At 46.3% G+C, this 16,601-nt stretch overlaps 1 protein-coding gene across 1 annotated transcript in view; it reads right to left on the bottom strand.

Annotated features, from left to right (window-relative positions):
* Positions 1 to 1,109: 1,109 nt before the first annotated feature.
* Positions 1,110 to 16,601, bottom strand: part of CSRP3 (cysteine and glycine rich protein 3) — a 19,592-nt gene continuing 4,100 nt past the window's right edge. The window contains exons 2-6 of the mRNA XM_006753981.2: positions 10,912 to 11,051; positions 6,107 to 6,275; positions 4,334 to 4,466; positions 3,138 to 3,231; positions 1,110 to 1,411 (exon numbers count right to left, since the gene is read on the bottom strand). Coding sequence (XP_006754044.1) covers positions 1,335 to 1,411; positions 3,138 to 3,231; positions 4,334 to 4,466; positions 6,107 to 6,275; positions 10,912 to 11,023 — 585 coding nt within the window. The 5' untranslated portion in view covers positions 11,024 to 11,051 and the 3' untranslated portion in view covers positions 1,110 to 1,334. The remainder of the gene's footprint in view (positions 1,412 to 3,137; positions 3,232 to 4,333; positions 4,467 to 6,106; positions 6,276 to 10,911; positions 11,052 to 16,601) is intronic.

Raw genomic sequence — 16,601 nt, 5'->3', positions numbered from 1 at the left:
ATGAGCCACACTGGCTAGAGTTGCATTTTCTCTTTGAAAGTGGAATGGGAAACTACCTCTGCTAGCTATTTTTTCTTTCTGAACCATTCTATTAATGCCAATCAAATGCAGAAAGTGATCAGGTGTAATTGCATTTTAAGCATCAAAAAGAAAATAATAAATGCAGTGCAGGGCCTTGACCATGACAGCATGTAAGCAGCCCTGAATAACTGCTCATTTTAAAGAAAGCATTCTTGGGACTTTGAGCATAGAAAAGCCTATGGTTCAGTTGAGTGCTTCATGATTTTTATCTATTTTTAAAAATATATTTTTATTGATTTTAGAGGGGGAGAGAGAGAGAGAGAAATATCTATAGGCTGCCTCCTGCACACCCTCTACTGGGGATCAAGCCCTCAACCTGGGCATGTGCCTTGACCAGGAATAGAACTGGTGACCATTTGGTGCATGGGACGACACCCAACTAACTAAGCCACAGTAGCCAGGGCTAGTAACAGATTTTTATTTCCGTTTATTCCAAATAATTCAGAAGTGCATGTGATGGGAGGAAAGCTTTGGTGGTTAAAAGCAGAGGCCAAAGACAGATACTTGAGTCACAGAGAACTTGCTGAGGAGGCAGACAGACATTTTTAATTGGCTGCATTTCATTCACAGGGCTGGCAATTTGATGTAAGGGAAGTTTTAAGAAATTGCTAAACCCTCAGGAATTGTTCCAGAATAAAAGAAAATCATCCTCGTATCATTTATGACACAGATGCCAATGCTACATTTCATTCCTTTTCTGAGTTTTCACAAAATGTGTAACATTGCCAAGCCTGTGATGGGACAAAAGGACCTCCTCTTCAGCAGTTTTGTTAGTTTTGATTCCCTTTTTAAATCTGCTGTCGAGTTGTCTGTTTCTGCAGGGACCCTATTTTCTTCTCCATTAGCTGAGACTACAGGAAGCTCAGCTGAAGATTCAGGAAGACTGCTCTCCTCTGGCCTGTGTATCCTCCTCGCTCCTTCCACATAGACACCAACATGTAATATGTTCTTTGCAGCTAGTTTGTCGAGCTACCTCTCTTTTTAAAAATTCTCCTCTATTTCAAAGAAAAGATCCAGAGACATACAAGTTACCGATAAAGTATTTATTGCCTCTCCTATCCCAGGAATCAGATTAAACTTTTAATAATTTGCTTCTAAAGGTCTCTTCTAACTTTGGGTGAAGACTATGATCATGTCTGAAGAGAAGTCCTGTACAACTACCGACGAGAGGATGTTTGGGGAGGGTGTCCATCTGGGCAGGACCACTGGGAAATGTTTTAGGCCGATGAAAGATCAGAGAAAGGGTACACTTTTCACTCCTTCTTTTCCACTTGTTGTGTGAGACCTCCAAACCCAATACCTGTTGGGCCAAAATTTTTGGCATAGCAAACTGGGAACGAAAACAGGGTGGGGGAGAGAGAAGGGTTGGTTAGCACCATTATTTCAGTTCCTTGCCTGACTACAGTTTTTACCTGTAAGAAGCATCCTATATAATAAAAGCCTAATATGCAAATTGACCAAATAGCAGAACGACTGGTTGCTATGACACACAGTGACCACCAGGGGGCAGATGCTCAATGCAGGAGCTTCCCTCAGCCCACAGGCCCCAGGCCAGCCAAGGCGGGTGCCAGTGTGGGCCCCCCAATCGCCCCACCACTTGCCCCACAGAAAGAGATGACTGGCGGTAGTGGGGGGCGGGGCCAGTGAGTTGGTGGGACAGGCCAGCAAAGGTGGGTGCCAGTGGGGGCCTCCCCCTCCCCCCCGATCACCCTGCTGGTTTCCCCACAGATTGGCCCTAATTGCCGGGCAGGCTTAGGGACCCTACCCATGCACGAATTTCGTGCACCGGGCCTCTAGTCCTTTTAATAAATGTTTTTTGTAAGATAATTTGTAAATAAAATGAATACTTTACTTTGGATCTTCTGATAAAAATTGCTTATACTTCTTTGCGCTTCACTATGCTCACAGACATTTTCTCATTGGAGTTGACACAGTCTGGCCCCTGGCTGCCTGCCCAGCCCTGTCCCCCACTGCTTCCTGCCTCTCCAGGCACAGAGAACAATGCCCCAAGTTTGGGGCCTTTGTGCTCACTGCTTCCTGTGCCTGGAATGCCCCCTCCCAAAGCCACACTCATCCTTCAAGACCAGAGGAAGCTTGTCCTCTAAAAAGCATCCCTCACATCCCACCCTGATCACTGGCCTCTCTGTATGTTACAGCCTTGTGTAGGTCTGCTGTGAGAGCTTTTTTCACTTGACATGAAATTATTTGTTTACATGTTGATCTCCCTGCTTCTCACAGCAGCATTTTAGGGTTTTATGGCTTATGAATGCTGAGGACACTGTGTCCTCTACTGCCAGGAGAAGCCAACCATTGTGTCTCTTCATGGGAAAAGCCTTGGCAACCTACAGTCTTGATTAGTAATGTCCTCCCTCTGCTCCCCTCTCAGTGTTCCCTCACCCAACTCCAGCACAGCTCCTGGGGTCTGGAAGAGGCTCTGAGGTTGAGGACGCATTACCTTGGCCCTAATGCATTCCTCCCCTTTTGTAGCATCAGGGAAGAGCTATGCCTCTATTACCTCTGCGCAAGGCAAAGGGATCATGGAGGCAGCTAGGGGCGGAGCTGCAAGGACTAGAAGGAAAACCTACTTGTCAGTTCTATCTCTGTTAGTAAAGTGATATGCAACTAGAGCAATGGAGAGAGGGAGGGAGAGGGAGAAAAGAGAGAGGAAGGAGGGAGGGAAGAAGGATATGTCTTGAATTGAAGAGAGGGCAAACTGCATTCATCCTCCCCAGTCAATCCTACCTGCCACTCAGGTGGACAGAGGGCTTTTGGGTTTTCAGAAGAGAATGTGATGCTATTTGTCCAGGCCTGTGGTCTCTTCCTCCTCATCTTCTCTCCCCTGGGCACCACCCCTGAGCATTTGCAAGCATCATCCCCCACATGCTCTGATGGAGAGGACCAGAGCTGGGTCAGGCAGATTTCTTTTTCAGGTGGTCTTCCCATCCTGAGATCCCAACCCTGCTCAGGCTGAGCAGCTGTGCGTCCTGCAGACATGAGCCTTCTCCTCAGGACCCTCCGCAGGAAAACATCACAAGAGAGTCTCCGGAACCACTCACCTTTGCAATAAAGTTCTCCATCTTTGTCAGTGACGTTCGTGGACTCGAGGCTCTTCCCACAGATGGCGCAGCGGAAACAGGTCTTGTGCCAAGGCTGAGGAGCACAGCAGAGTGACATACTTAATGCGGGGGCAGCACCTCTGCTTCCATGTTCACACCCTGACCAGCGCATCTAAAGGAGTGCCATGGCCTTGACCATTCCTGTACCTAATCAGCCTCCAGAATAATTTTTCCAGGGATTTGAAGAACATGAGATGCCATGGACTTGGCCAGTAATTCTCAGAACCCCTAAAAAAATACACTTATTGTTGTGATTTCCACATGTATCCCTTCAGAACAGGCTAGAAGACCAAGAAACTGGAGAGGGGAGCTTGGATTTGGGACAGTGGGTAACAGTTACATGGAATATAAAGTTAAAGAAGAGAAGTGAATAAGGCAATTATCCAGGTAACTCAACCTCATTTAACTCTATATTTCCGGTCGGAAGAGTGCATGGCTTGGGTCATTCAGATCACCTGCCTTCTGCTCATCTGCACGTCTACCAGGCATGGCCCAGGGGTTCTCATGTGTCTTCAAATGGCCACTGTGGGGTGGACACTGCCCTGATATTTGAAATCAGTCAGTCACTGCTCTCCATGGCCCTTCCACCCCTCAGTGTAAGCAGGATGTTTTCCTTTCGTCAGGCCCAGATCCTTTGGTGCAGAGCCTGGGGTCAGGCCTGAAAGAGGAGCTTGTAGAGCGAGTGTGCTTTGCTGTGTCATACATTTGATCACTCTCCCGATTGCCAGGACATTTGAGGGAGGTTGTGTCTTGCTGCTGTGAGATGTTTGCTCTGTCAGTGGTGAGGCCAGCAGCAGACTGAATTATGTAGTGGTGGCACCTTCTGGAAGGATTGTGGACCCCGAAGGGCCGGGAGGCTTGAGCATATTTATCTCTGGAGTTTCTACATAGTGCCTCATAGCCAGTGCGCTGATGCTTGTTGCATTGAAGTCACCAGTTCTGGTTCCAAGGGCACTGCAGGGGACAGCCTCAGCCTGGGAAAGCGGGTGAGGACGGATGGCTCCTAAAGTGGTCCCTCAGAGCTGAAGGGAATGAAGGGTCTGGCTCCCACCCACAGTTCTACTTGCTTCTCTCATTCCCCCCAGCCAATCCAGTGGAGATAAGGAGCTCCCATCGGCTCATCTAGAAGTCCTTACCTTGCCCCCTCCCATCACCTTCTCTGCAGCATAGACTGACTTTCCACATCGAGGGCACTTCTCTGATTCTCCGAACTTCGCAGTGAACTTGGAAGGGTTGCTGGTGGTGGCTGACCGTGCTTGCTTTGGGGACCTGATGGAAACAGACGAATGAAACCTATCGCCCTCCCCTGCTGTGTGACCCTGAGCAAGTTACTTCTCTGTGCATCAGACTCCTCATCTAGGAAATGGGGACAGTTGGAGTGCCTTCCTCACAGAGTTGTTGAGAGGGTTAGATGAGGTGACATGAGCAAAGCTTCTAGAACAGTGCCTGCCTGGTAGGTATAAGGCTCCTAAATGTTAGCTATGATTAGTTTACATCTTTCTTTTCTATGGTAAAGCACTTAAGAAGTGTTCCATGTATGTTAGCTTTTATTATTGTCATTTTGTTACTGCGTTGTTATTATTGCTGTGACTGTAGAGATTTTTCTGTTCCATCTGGAAGTCCATTGGTCTACTTTCCAAAATGAGTTGTGAAAATATTATAGGGCAAGATGGGATCTTGATAGTTAATACTAAACAAACCATAGTCCATTCCTTGTCCCCATGAGAGCAATGTACAAAATAGAGGCACAATAACAACCCCCATGTTTCCCTATCTTTTGGTGTTTTCTTGTCCACTTATCCCTTGAGTCTCACCATAGCCTCTAAAGTAGGCAGGGCTAGTTGGAGGAAAGTGAGGGGGGAGGGGCCACTCATAAGCAGTGGGACAGGGTCTCCAGACTCTTGTCCCTCTTTGTGCAGCATCATAAGAAAACCCTAACATAGAAGAGTGAGCCTTGGGTAGAGCATGGCAGAGAATTCAGTTGGTAGCATCTTCTTTAAACAGAGTATCTGGTTGGGAATGAGTAAAGAGAAATCAAAATGTCTAATCAAACATCCATGCACTTGCTCAGGCTCTACCATGGGCTCTTCTCTTTGGAAGGGACCAGGTGACTCTTCAGATGGCCTGACTGCTCTGTGGGGCAGGCCCTCCCTGGGACACGGCCTTTCTGCCCAGTCCCACCGCAGAGCTGAGCCCGGCCACCAGCTGGCCAGACAGCAGAGCCCGGCCACCATCTGGCCAGACAGCAGCTGCAGGTGAGTGGCTGCCAGTCTATACTGAGTTCTGGGCTGGAGGTCAGCGTGGTCACCAAGACAGACTGACAGATGGAGGAGGCACAGTGTGAGGTCCCAGCTCCCCTGGGATAATGGTAGGGGAAACCTCAGCACTGTGTTGGCAACAGGCAGCAGGGGGGACCCACAGGGTAGTTGTAATTGTTTACTCCTGTCCTGAGGTACAGCCCCACCCCACAGAACCACTCCTCCTGTGGACATTAGTCCCCTTACAACCCAAGGGAAGAAATCTTTTAGTGACACGCACACAGCAAACGGCCATTGCTTCCCTGCCATATTTATGTGATTTACACAGAAAAGCTCAAAGGGAAGAAATGAGACTCCATGCAGTTTTATAAAGGTCAAACAAAGAAGCATCTGTACTTTCTTGGTTTTCTCTTGACATGAAAACCAAGGGCCATGGTGGAAAAGTAATTGCCCTTTAGAAAGGCAGATGATTTAAAGAGTCTTTGGGGGAGATGGCCCATTATTAAAACTTGGTCAGACTGAGGATTCCTATGGTGGGCAAGTCAACAATAGTTCATTCTCCCACTTCCTGGAAACGTTGCTATGGGAACAGGATGAACTGTCCTGATAACTGGGGCTGTGCAGGCTGGGAGAAGCGGGGCAGTCACTCACTCTTGGAACTGGAGGCCCAGGTGTTCGCCTGTGTCGGTGCTGAGGCAGCCGGCGCCTTGTCCAAACCCGATCCCCTTGGGGCCGTACTTGCGCCCATAGCAGGCCTTGCAGTAGATCTCCGAGTCGTGAGCTGCGACCGTGGTGCTGTCCAGAGCCTTCCTACAGGCCACTGCCGAAGAGAGGAAGGTCCGGAGGTTGGGGTTAGGCTCCTTCCCACTTCCCTGCACCTCCAAAGCCATGCTCGGGGCCAAGAGACCGAGCAGAGGGGCCCTCGGCCAAGAACACTTTGATTCCTGACCAGTGCACCTGTCCTGGGACACAGAGAGGGAAGCGGTGTGTTCAGTGGTGCCCAGTGAGAAAGAGGTGGAAGTGGAACCAGGAGTATGGTCTTGGGTCAGCTAAGAATATTGTCCCTAAATCGGAAGAACCCGAATTCCAGAGTGACTTCCTAAATGACATCAGGGAAGTATGTGTGTGAGTAGAAGGTAAGGGGCTGAGGCAGGAGAGGAACTTAATTTTTCTTAATCATATAAGAATTAGGATTGAGAAGTTTCTCTACTTATCATGGCCTTAGAAGGGCACTGCGACATTCAAGGAGACAGTTACCATGGAAGCTTCTTCTGATCTAGTTCTGGAAGCCGAGAGGAGGTGAGGGGGGCAGTCCTGCCTCAGAGACCCTTAGGGCTTATCTTGGCTCAAGCCTCCTGGTCACTGTATGTTATCTAATGTAAATTGTCCATAAGGAAAAGTGTACGAAGCAAACCCCCATTTTCCCAGAGAGAGGATTTATAGAAAGATTTTGCCAATTTAAAAGAAAAAGTTTTAAGTATATAAATGAAAGTGTCAAATCCCCACTTACAGTATTTAACAACATAATTCAATCACATGTTGATTTGGAGATGTTATTTTTTTTTCCTAATTGCACACAAATTCGGGAAACAATGGTATCCAGATTGTTTCTCTGCATCTTCAGCATCAGCAGTGTCTCTGAGACACCTGGCCCAGCCTCCCGGGCAGCTCATCTCCACTCTCTGCAGCCCCGTTTGCACCTGGTGGGAGGCTGTCACCTGGAAATTGTGTTTCAATCAGAAGCACCTGTCAACATGACATGAGGGCAGCTTTTAGAAATATGTAGGATTTCCACAAAGTAACAATGGGCTCGATTGCTTTGTAACAATGGTCCTTCATGGTTGTTCATGGTGATGCTCAGGGATTATCAGAGGGAAGTCACAGGTCCAGGAATAAAAATACACATACATTCAATTTACTTGCCTCCTTTTTAATTTTTAAACCAGTTCAATCAAATGACCTCGATAAGCAATTCAGCATTGGATGAGGTTGTTTCAGGCTCATATGCCTTCCTCAAATGGGATTTCATTTTTAAAAATGAATTGAATAAGAGAGTATGTGTAGAAGATAAAGATGTAGATGAGGTAGGACTGGCCAGAAGCTGGTGGCTGTGTGATTGGGGAAAGAGACATATGGAAGTTCATGAAACAATTATGTCAATGTTATGGGTATTAAAAATTCTGTTAAAATAAAAAAATAATAAAATAATTGAGAGACTGTTTTATAGCATGGGAGACTTTATACAGCTTTGAAAACAAGAGAAACCCTTATGAGGGATAATTTTGGGAGGAAAATGCTTTATATTTGGGCACATAAGGTGTATATCTGTCTCTGCCCTTGTTGCTCTCAGTTACCAATTAGAACAATTTCTTAAATATTTATAGATGTTCAAGATTCTGAGTTCCTTAAGGGCAAGACTTTCATGTTAATATCCCCAGAACATAGCATGGAGTCTGGCCCAGAATTAGTAGTCCTCTATAAACATTTGTTGAATGGGTAGATGGATGGATAGATGGATGGATGAATAAGTGGATGAATGCACGCATGCATGTGTAAATGAAGATGAGCGACTTGTCCACGATTATACAACTGAGCCATGCCTGGCCTCAGAGCTTTGACTCCTCCTAGAGTGCTCATTCATGTCACTGCAGGACTGCTGATGCCCTGGCACACCCTGGCCCATTTGATACCACTCCTGTACTTGACCCACTCTCAAGCACAGACACAGTGAGCTGTGCTGTCCAGTACCCCAGACACTCGCCTGCCACGCGAAGTACTATAACCACAAAGTGCGCAGTGAATTTCAAACACTCAATACAGACAAAATAAGAATATAAAATAATTTGTTAATAATTTGTATATTGATTACACATAAATTATAATCCTATATAATAAAAGGCTAATATGCAAATCAACCAAAAGGGGGAATGACCAGTTGCTATTATGGGACACAGGACCCTCAACACAGGAGCTTCCCCTGGGTGGTCAGTGCACTCCCCCAGGGGAGTAGGCCTAAGCCATCATTGGGATATCCCCTGAGGGCTCCTGGACTGCAGGCCAGGCTGAGGAACACCTCCCCCCCCTCCCCCCAGTGCACGAATTTCATGCAGTGGGCCTCTAGTTTTATATATATATTATGTTAAGTGTTTTGCAATTGATTTCACCTGTTTCTTTGTACCTTATAAAAATATGGTTACTAGAAAATTTAAATTTACATATGTGGCTTATATTTCTTTTGGACAGTGCTGGTAGGAAGGATTAAGATTTGTCTAGAAGTTGGGCAAACACTGGTGGGGACAGGCTTAGGTAGACTGTGCCTCTCTGAACCCCATTTTTGGGAATTATAGGGTCGCCTGTGGACTTACTTTTTGATGATAATACTAAAAAGTGTGCTTCTCTCTTGGAACTTTCTGTCTACCACTTTAGGAACATATACTGCTCAGATCCCCATCCATCCCACCTACGTGTTCTAAGGAAAACATCAAAGTGTGGAAAGGAATGCACCACCACATGCTCACATCCTTTCTGCCGCGGCTCCATTGAACAGGGACGTCCTCCTGTGGACCGGGAAACACAAGACCCCCTACCGCGGGTGCTTCACTACCATTTTCCATTCCCACTCAGGTATCAAAGTTGATCAAAGGAGAATAAAGGCCTAGAAAGCTGATTTTCCACATCAAGACCTCCAGCTTTCTTCTTATAACAACCCATATGGTAGGTATGGCCACCTGCGTTTATAGATGGGGAGACTGAGGCCTGATGGAGAAATGACTTGCCCAAGATCTCACAGTATAGGGCAGAACCCAGACTCAAACCCTAGTCATTTTTACTCCAATGCGGGTGTTCTATCCAATATTCCTCACTCCCACTCTTTGCTAAGAACACGAGCTGTTTTTGGACAAAAGCCAGAGGGTTATGGGATAAACTCTCTTGAGCAGTGACTTTTGGATAACTGTAATAATAATGAATCTGATGGACGTGTCTGGTGACTTAAAAGAATTACCCATTGTTAAAAACTCAAAGCATCAGTAAGTCTGCCAACCCAATCACTCGGAACAGTATTCTCCCCTGTTCTTCGATGATATTTATGTTTGCTGCGGGAGGTTAGAGAGAATGGAAACGCGAATGGAAACGCCTGCAGCAGATGAAACGTTACTGTTTCTGGCAGCTTAAGGGCAGAGTGTCTCCTGCTGCAACAGATGGAGCCCACCCCTTGAAGTTCTGTTTGAAACAGAGTGACGCCTTGTGGTCACTGGGCTGCGGCAGGGAGGTGGAGTGGGAGACTATGGGGGGAGGGGATCTGCCAAATATCCAGGAAAGCTGACCCTTAAGCCAGATCTACTGGAGGGAAGCAAAGACGGTAAGTGGCCAAAACAGACTGTTCTCCCAAAATAGGGCTAGCTACTAAAAATTCCAGAATGCACTAATGTCAAAGTGTGATTTCACTAGGCAGTGGTTCTCAACCTTCCTAATGCCACGACCCTTTAATACAGTTCCTCATGTTGTGGTGACCCCCAACCATAAAATTATTTTCGTTGCTACTTCATAACTTAATTTTGCTACTGTTATGAATTGTAATGTAAATATCTGATATGCAGGATCTATTTTCATTGTTACAAATTGAACATAATTAAAGCATAGTGATTAATCACAAAAACATATGTAATTATGTATGTGTTTTCCGATGGTCTTAGGCCACCCCTGTGAAAGGGTCGTTCGACCCCTAAAGGGGTTGCGACCCACAGGTTGAAAACCGCTGGACTAGAGGGAGTCAAAGATTCAGGTGCTATTCCTGGCTCTGCTATGGATGCTTACAGCCCAGACTCACAGGTGAGAAATGACTTATCCGAAGTCACAGGAGTCCAGCAGAGCCAGACTCCCAGTGGACCACGAGATCTTAAAATTGCCCCAGCTTCAACATTTGTGAATCTGCGTCTGGCAGGTGATGCTAAAAATTCTCTTTGCAAGTGACTGGTGCCCAGGCCCAGAAATGCTTCCTTTTCTGACTCCTAAACAACTGGCACGTGTTCCCCTGTCTGACACAAGTTCTTTCTTAGGAAAAGCCAGTTGCAGCTGACTTCAGTGATAGCTGGCCAGTGGGAAAGACACCTAGAGCCAAATCCATCCTGTCCAGATAACCAATGGCCATCGTTCTCTGCCAAGTCACACCTTGCAAATGTCACCACTGGGTTAAAGTTTTCACCACTGAGGCCAGCTTGCTCTGACTTTGAGCTGCAGGGAAATGGCCTCTGAGCTGGGCAAGTGGCTGGAGAGAGGGTGTTCAGATGAGCACCGTCCCTTCCTAAGGTGGGAGCCACAAAGTCCCAGGTGACACTGATGTTGCTAGTCGCGGGACCACTTTGAGAACCACGGATATATAAGTATTGGTGGCTAAATGTGAGCTTTGAAACACCCCCTGCATGCTGAGGGGCCCTCGTGGTGTTCACCCAACTCACTGCAGTGGAAACAGGTCTTGTGGAAACTCCTTCCGTTGCACTGGATTTCTTCCGCATGGTAGACTGTCTTTTCACAGGCTCCACATTTTGCACCGCCACCCAAGTTCGGCATCTTGAAGACTTTCTGACCAAGGTCAAGTCTAACAAGATATAAAGCAAATACCCCAAATTTAGGCAGCCTTGGGAGTGAACCAATCATTGACAATGCAGTGGTCTGAAGATCAGGATACCGCCCCATTTTGTTTGTGGTTCATTCATTCATTCAATAGTTACTGTGTGCAAGTCATTGAATAAGGAAGGCTCTGAGCAAGTCACTTCACTACATTGGGACTCAGTTTCCTCTTCTGTTAAATTTCAAAAGCACCTGCTCCTATGGACTTCTCAGTGTTCTTGGAGGGAATGGATGAGCTAATTTTGTGTCTATAAAATTATATACAAATATTGTCATAATTTTTTCCATCTAGGATTTTAAGAAATATTCCATCAGAAGTGGCAATACAAAAGAAGAAGATGTGGCAATAACCTATTAAAGTGGCATTATTTTCTAACCTAGTCCAGTGCTTCTCCATTTACCTCGGATCTTGCTAATAATATACAGATTCTGGTGGAAGAAGCAGGAAATTCTGCATTTCTAACGGACTCCAGGCCGTGCTGATACTCCTAGTAGTGGACCACCCTTTGGGTAGCAAAGCCTTAGCTAATCTTCCTGATAAAAATATATAATCTATCATCTATAAAATATCCTGTTCAGATTTATTCCTCCTATTAATTCCTTTTTAAGGAAATATCCCAGCCCAGGCAATAAGCTATATTGGCACTATCCTAGATCAGTGGTCTGGAAACCGACCTTCTGCTCTCGGGGCTACCCACACCTCGCTGTGCGCATTGAGAACTGCGCAGCTTTCTTACCTCTGTCTTCCCAGCTATGCTATCAAGAGAGTCACTCTTTTCCTTGCTGCTTCACAGTGTTGTTTAGAGGACCAAGTGACATGATGTGCAGGATGGTACATGACAGAGCTCCAGTGCCAGGTGTGATCACAAGAGCCAGGTGAGGATGCTGTGTATCTCCCCACACCATTCTGCCTCAAGGAGCTGCTGATACCCACAGCCCTGGCCCATCATTGTCTCCTCACTACAGAGTTAAGAGATACTAGGCAGCTCTAGATGGTTTGGCTCAATGGATAGAGCATCGGCCTGCCGACTGAAGGGTGCCCAGGTTTGATTCCGGTCAAGGGCATGTACCTCAGTTGCAGGCTGCTCCCCAGCTGGAGCTCTGGTCAGGGCTCATGCAGGAGGCAACCAATCAATGTGTTTCTCTCACATTGATATTTCTGTCTTTCCCTCTCTCTTACTCTCTCTAAAAATCAATGAAAAAATATCCTCATGTGAGGATAAAAGAGAGAGAGCGAGAGAGAGAGACTAGGCAAGGAGGAGCATCAGAAAAATGGTTTTCTTTCTGTGTCTGTGGATAAGTATGAATCCAGTTTTCAGTTTCTCCAGAGCAAAACTAAAATAAATCATCCATACACAGTAAACTTTCTGAAATCCTGCCAGCCCCAGGGGGGCTTGAATTTTCACTGGGATCCTTTGGTTTCTCGAAGCCTGGTGTGTCATCTTGTCATGACACCAAACACTATCAGCTCATTCCAAGTGGCTGCTTCTGACCTTCTCTTGCCCTCCTGGGGAGCTAGTCACCTTCTTATAATAGTTGGCCATTGCCACTAAGCCCTCCTGGTCACTGGTCAGGAATGTGTCTCCCAGACTCGTAGCAAGGACAGGTTTTGCTAAGAAACAGAAGGTAAATAGCAAACAGACCACTGAACCCGATACTCAGACCAAAGGGAACATCCCTACCTGAATGTCCCTGCAAGGAGCTTTTCCCATTTACAAAAACAGCGTGAGGTTAGCCGGGAACATCCTATCCTTCCTCTCATAGAAGCAGGCTCTTTATTTCAGTATAATTGTAGAGAACTTTTTTTTTTAAGGAAACAATTAATGCTTCTTTTTCTATAGTTCAAGTTGTTTGGTTAGTGGAAAGAATAATGAATTTTGAGTTGAAAGGCTTGTAAATGAAGTCGGTATTCATTCATTCATTCACTATGCATTTTCTACCTAACTATCATGTGTCAAGCACTACATCAGGTACTAGTGAGGGATCCAAGGGAGGAAAACATAAAAATAACAAGAGAATTGTGTCTTCCGGAACTGAGAAGTCCACATTCTATTGAGGAAGGTAGGCACCAGAGAAGAGTCTTGTGAGACGTGCCATGCATACTCGGAGAAATGGCTACCCACGTTTAGATTAGAAATGAGAGCAGTGGTGTTGAAGGATCACAGAGGATGTCACATCCAAATGGGGTTTTGAAGGGTGACTAAGAGTTCGTCAGAGAAAGAGGAAGAACACTTCAGGCAGAGAAAAGAGCACACAGAAAGGCATAGAGGCCTTAAATTCCCCCCCACCCCCAAAGCCCAAACTGCTTATTTTACTTCATTAAAATTTTAGGACTTTTATGATTGGAATAGATTTTCACGACTGACCAACGCCCTCATTTACAAACAAGGTGAGGCCTAAGTAAACATTTGGTAGTATTTTCTTAGCTAACCTCCTTTTCTTAGAGCCATCGTTCCCTTATTAAAGATGATATATTCTCTGGAAAAGAATAGAATCACATAATTGTGCCCATGTTCATTTTGATCCAGAGTTTCAATAGGATATAAAATAAAGGAGAAATGACATATACCTCCAGGAATGTGACAGTGACACTTGTGAAATTAATGATATGGAAATTTTCAAGGAAAAAAACCCGAGGTCAAATTTCTCACTTCAGATCTCCTTTGGATATTTCATTGGCAGGTTCTGCAAGTTAATGGGAGAGAGATATGCCTCTTGGATGTATGAGGTGTGTGTGTGTTCAGCAATTGCCTACACGTGAAACTTTTAAAAGTGAGGATAAGATTATAGATAATAACTTCTTCACAAAGTAACCTATCCTTGTACAGGTTTTTAAAAAAAGTGATCATAAACATCTGACATACACATGTCAGGATTTGAAACCCCAAATAGAAACCCGTAAAGGTTCTATTAAACAGGTGCCCAGTTTCATTGCTAAAGATGGGATTGTAGCAGTGGAGGCCAAACACAGAAGACAACCCCGATTTTTTTCTTTCAATGCTGCAAGGCCCAGAGATAAGGGTATGGTAAAGCACCCTGAATTGGAGGACATGGATTCTATGCTTGACCTGGCGACCCTGAACTTGGGTGAAAAATGGCGATAATACCATCGCCTGCACGTTCCGCACAGGACCACTGTGAAGGTCGAGGAAAGGCGGGATTTAAAGCCTTGCAGCAGAATCCCTGCAGGGACATGTCGGGGACCCCCGAGGATGCCTGACACCCGGTGGAAGAGTGCGCCCTGTCTATACAGGTTCACTTGCAGGAGACTCTGCACGGCTCCTCTGGGCCATGTCTGAGTTGCCAGCGCTGCCACTCTCGCAACTCGGGGCCATTATTCAGTAAAATGGGGGCGACTGGACCCACAGCCCCGCGGTCTCACAACAGTTGATCCGAAAACCGACGCGGCTACTGAGTGACAGGCCGGGGGCAGGGCGCGTGCGCAGCGTGAATGCGAGATTCACGTCGTGGGTGACGCATCGCGAGATTTCATCCCCACTTAGAACGGGCGGCTTTATCACACCCGCGCAGAACGGCGTGCAATTGAAAACGTAAGAATTGTTTACTTCTTGGAATTTTCCCTTTACTATGTTTGGGCCAAGCCTGACTGCCGGTGACCGGAACCACGGAAAATCAGAGCCTGGGGTAAGGGGGACTTTATGGAGAAGCTATTCACAGGCAGGGCGGCGTCGCGCCCTTTATAGCAGGGCCTGCAAACAGCAGCAGCTGCTCAGTAAGTCACTGTGGTCTGAAAGCACTTCTAGGCCCTGGCTGCCGTGCATAACCTCCTTAGCCTCCTGCATTACTTTGGAATTCCTGTGTCTCAACACTCCCCTAGCCAGGCCCACAATGTGAGTTCACGCTGGCACGGCACCAAGGGATGGGCCATGGGCTTATCAGTGTTGCCCGGCACAGGCAAGGGCCATTAAGGGGGGGAGGAGACACCAAATATAGGCTTGCCTGTCACTCAGCCCCATTTGTCCCCTGGGTCACAGTCTCTATCCATGTCCTGGGCCTGGGAGGGAGGGGAGATGGCTGCGTTGTCACTGAGGAAGTTGCTCATGATTGAAACGGGGTGCAGTCTGAGCTTGATGGGGATGAGACAGAAGGCAGGGCCCTGCTATGTCAGCTGGTGAGAGGGGGACTCCAGACTTTTGGGTCCCAGGTCCCAGTGAGAGACAACTTGTGCAGACTTCTGAATGAATAACGCTGTGGCAGAGATCACGCTGGGAAGGTGCCTTACTAGGGGCTGGGAAAGCCCTGGTGAGATGCAGATCAGAGTCCCAGTAATGTCTTGCCTCTATGGAGCTATATGATCGGGGAAAACCCTTCAACGCTCTGAACCGCAGTATCCTCTCTAAAGCGGGCATCATAGTCCTGTCTGTTTTGTTCTTGCTGGTAGGACTGTAGCATTTCAAGTACGTCAAATAACTTTGTCAACTGTAGAGTATTATAAAATGTAAGAGCCCGTTAGTTCAGTACTAACTCAAAGTGGCCATGTATCCACGTGAATTTTTAAAAGAAAAAACCAACTGTGTATCTTAGGCGCATTCTTCCTAATCCAACACTTTGTTTCTTTGGCTTTTAAATACCAACTATGGCGTGGAAAAGTGATACCTTAGGGCAAAAGTGGGTGGGGTGAATAAAATGGGCACGGAGTGATTCAGTTTCCTCTTTGTCCATTAAAGTACCTGGGAAGGAATCTTAGGCCCTGACCGAGCAGAGACCTCAATCGAAAATGCCACTTTTAGCTCAGTGTTGGTTCATTTAGTCATCCTATTAGATGCCTGATCATCCCACAGTGAGTTAAATTGTCTGCACTGGCTGAGACAAAGATTTTGGATCTTGGGAACTTTTATCTGGAACCTAAGAGATAATAATGATTGCTAATATAATAACACTAGAGGCCTGGTGCATGAAATTTATGCACTGGTAAGTTCCCTAGCAGCTGCCAGCTGCCGGCTGAATACTCCCTCCCTTCCTCTAGCCGGCCCTGCCTCCTGGTCAAACTCCCGGACGACTCCTGGTGGAGGGGACAGTTTGCATACTACACTTTTATTATATAAGATTATTATTGAAGCTAATGTGTGTCTGAAGACCTACCCTTGGGCCTGTGTCATATCTCATTTAATCTTCACAACAGCCCTTCAAGCTAGGTAATATTACAAAATTTAGAGATGGGGAAATGGAGTCTGAGGGAAATTACATTGCCCAAGGTCACATGGCTACTTGAAACTAGGGTCTCTCTGACCCCAAAGCTATGTTCTTATATTAATGTTAACTATTACTTATTGTTAACCATGCATCAGTTGCCTTTATATAAACTATTTTTAGTGTAACTGTCCTACAGAGCTAAGTTTGTTATTCCCATTTTGCAGATAAATAAAACTGAGACTTAGAGCATAAGTGACTTGTCTGAGGTCACACGGCTGGTAAATGGCAGAGCTTCAATTGAAACCTCAGCTAAGCTGGTTCTATGTCCCATGTCCCTGCTCACAACCCACTGGAGAGGGGTCAG

The sequence above is a fragment of the Myotis davidii genome, unplaced genomic scaffold (genome assembly GCF_000327345.1).
Source record: "Myotis davidii unplaced genomic scaffold, ASM32734v1 scaffold330, whole genome shotgun sequence".
Taxonomy (NCBI): domain Eukaryota; kingdom Metazoa; phylum Chordata; class Mammalia; order Chiroptera; family Vespertilionidae; genus Myotis; species Myotis davidii.
This window is presented reverse-complemented; position numbering and strand designations above follow the sequence as displayed.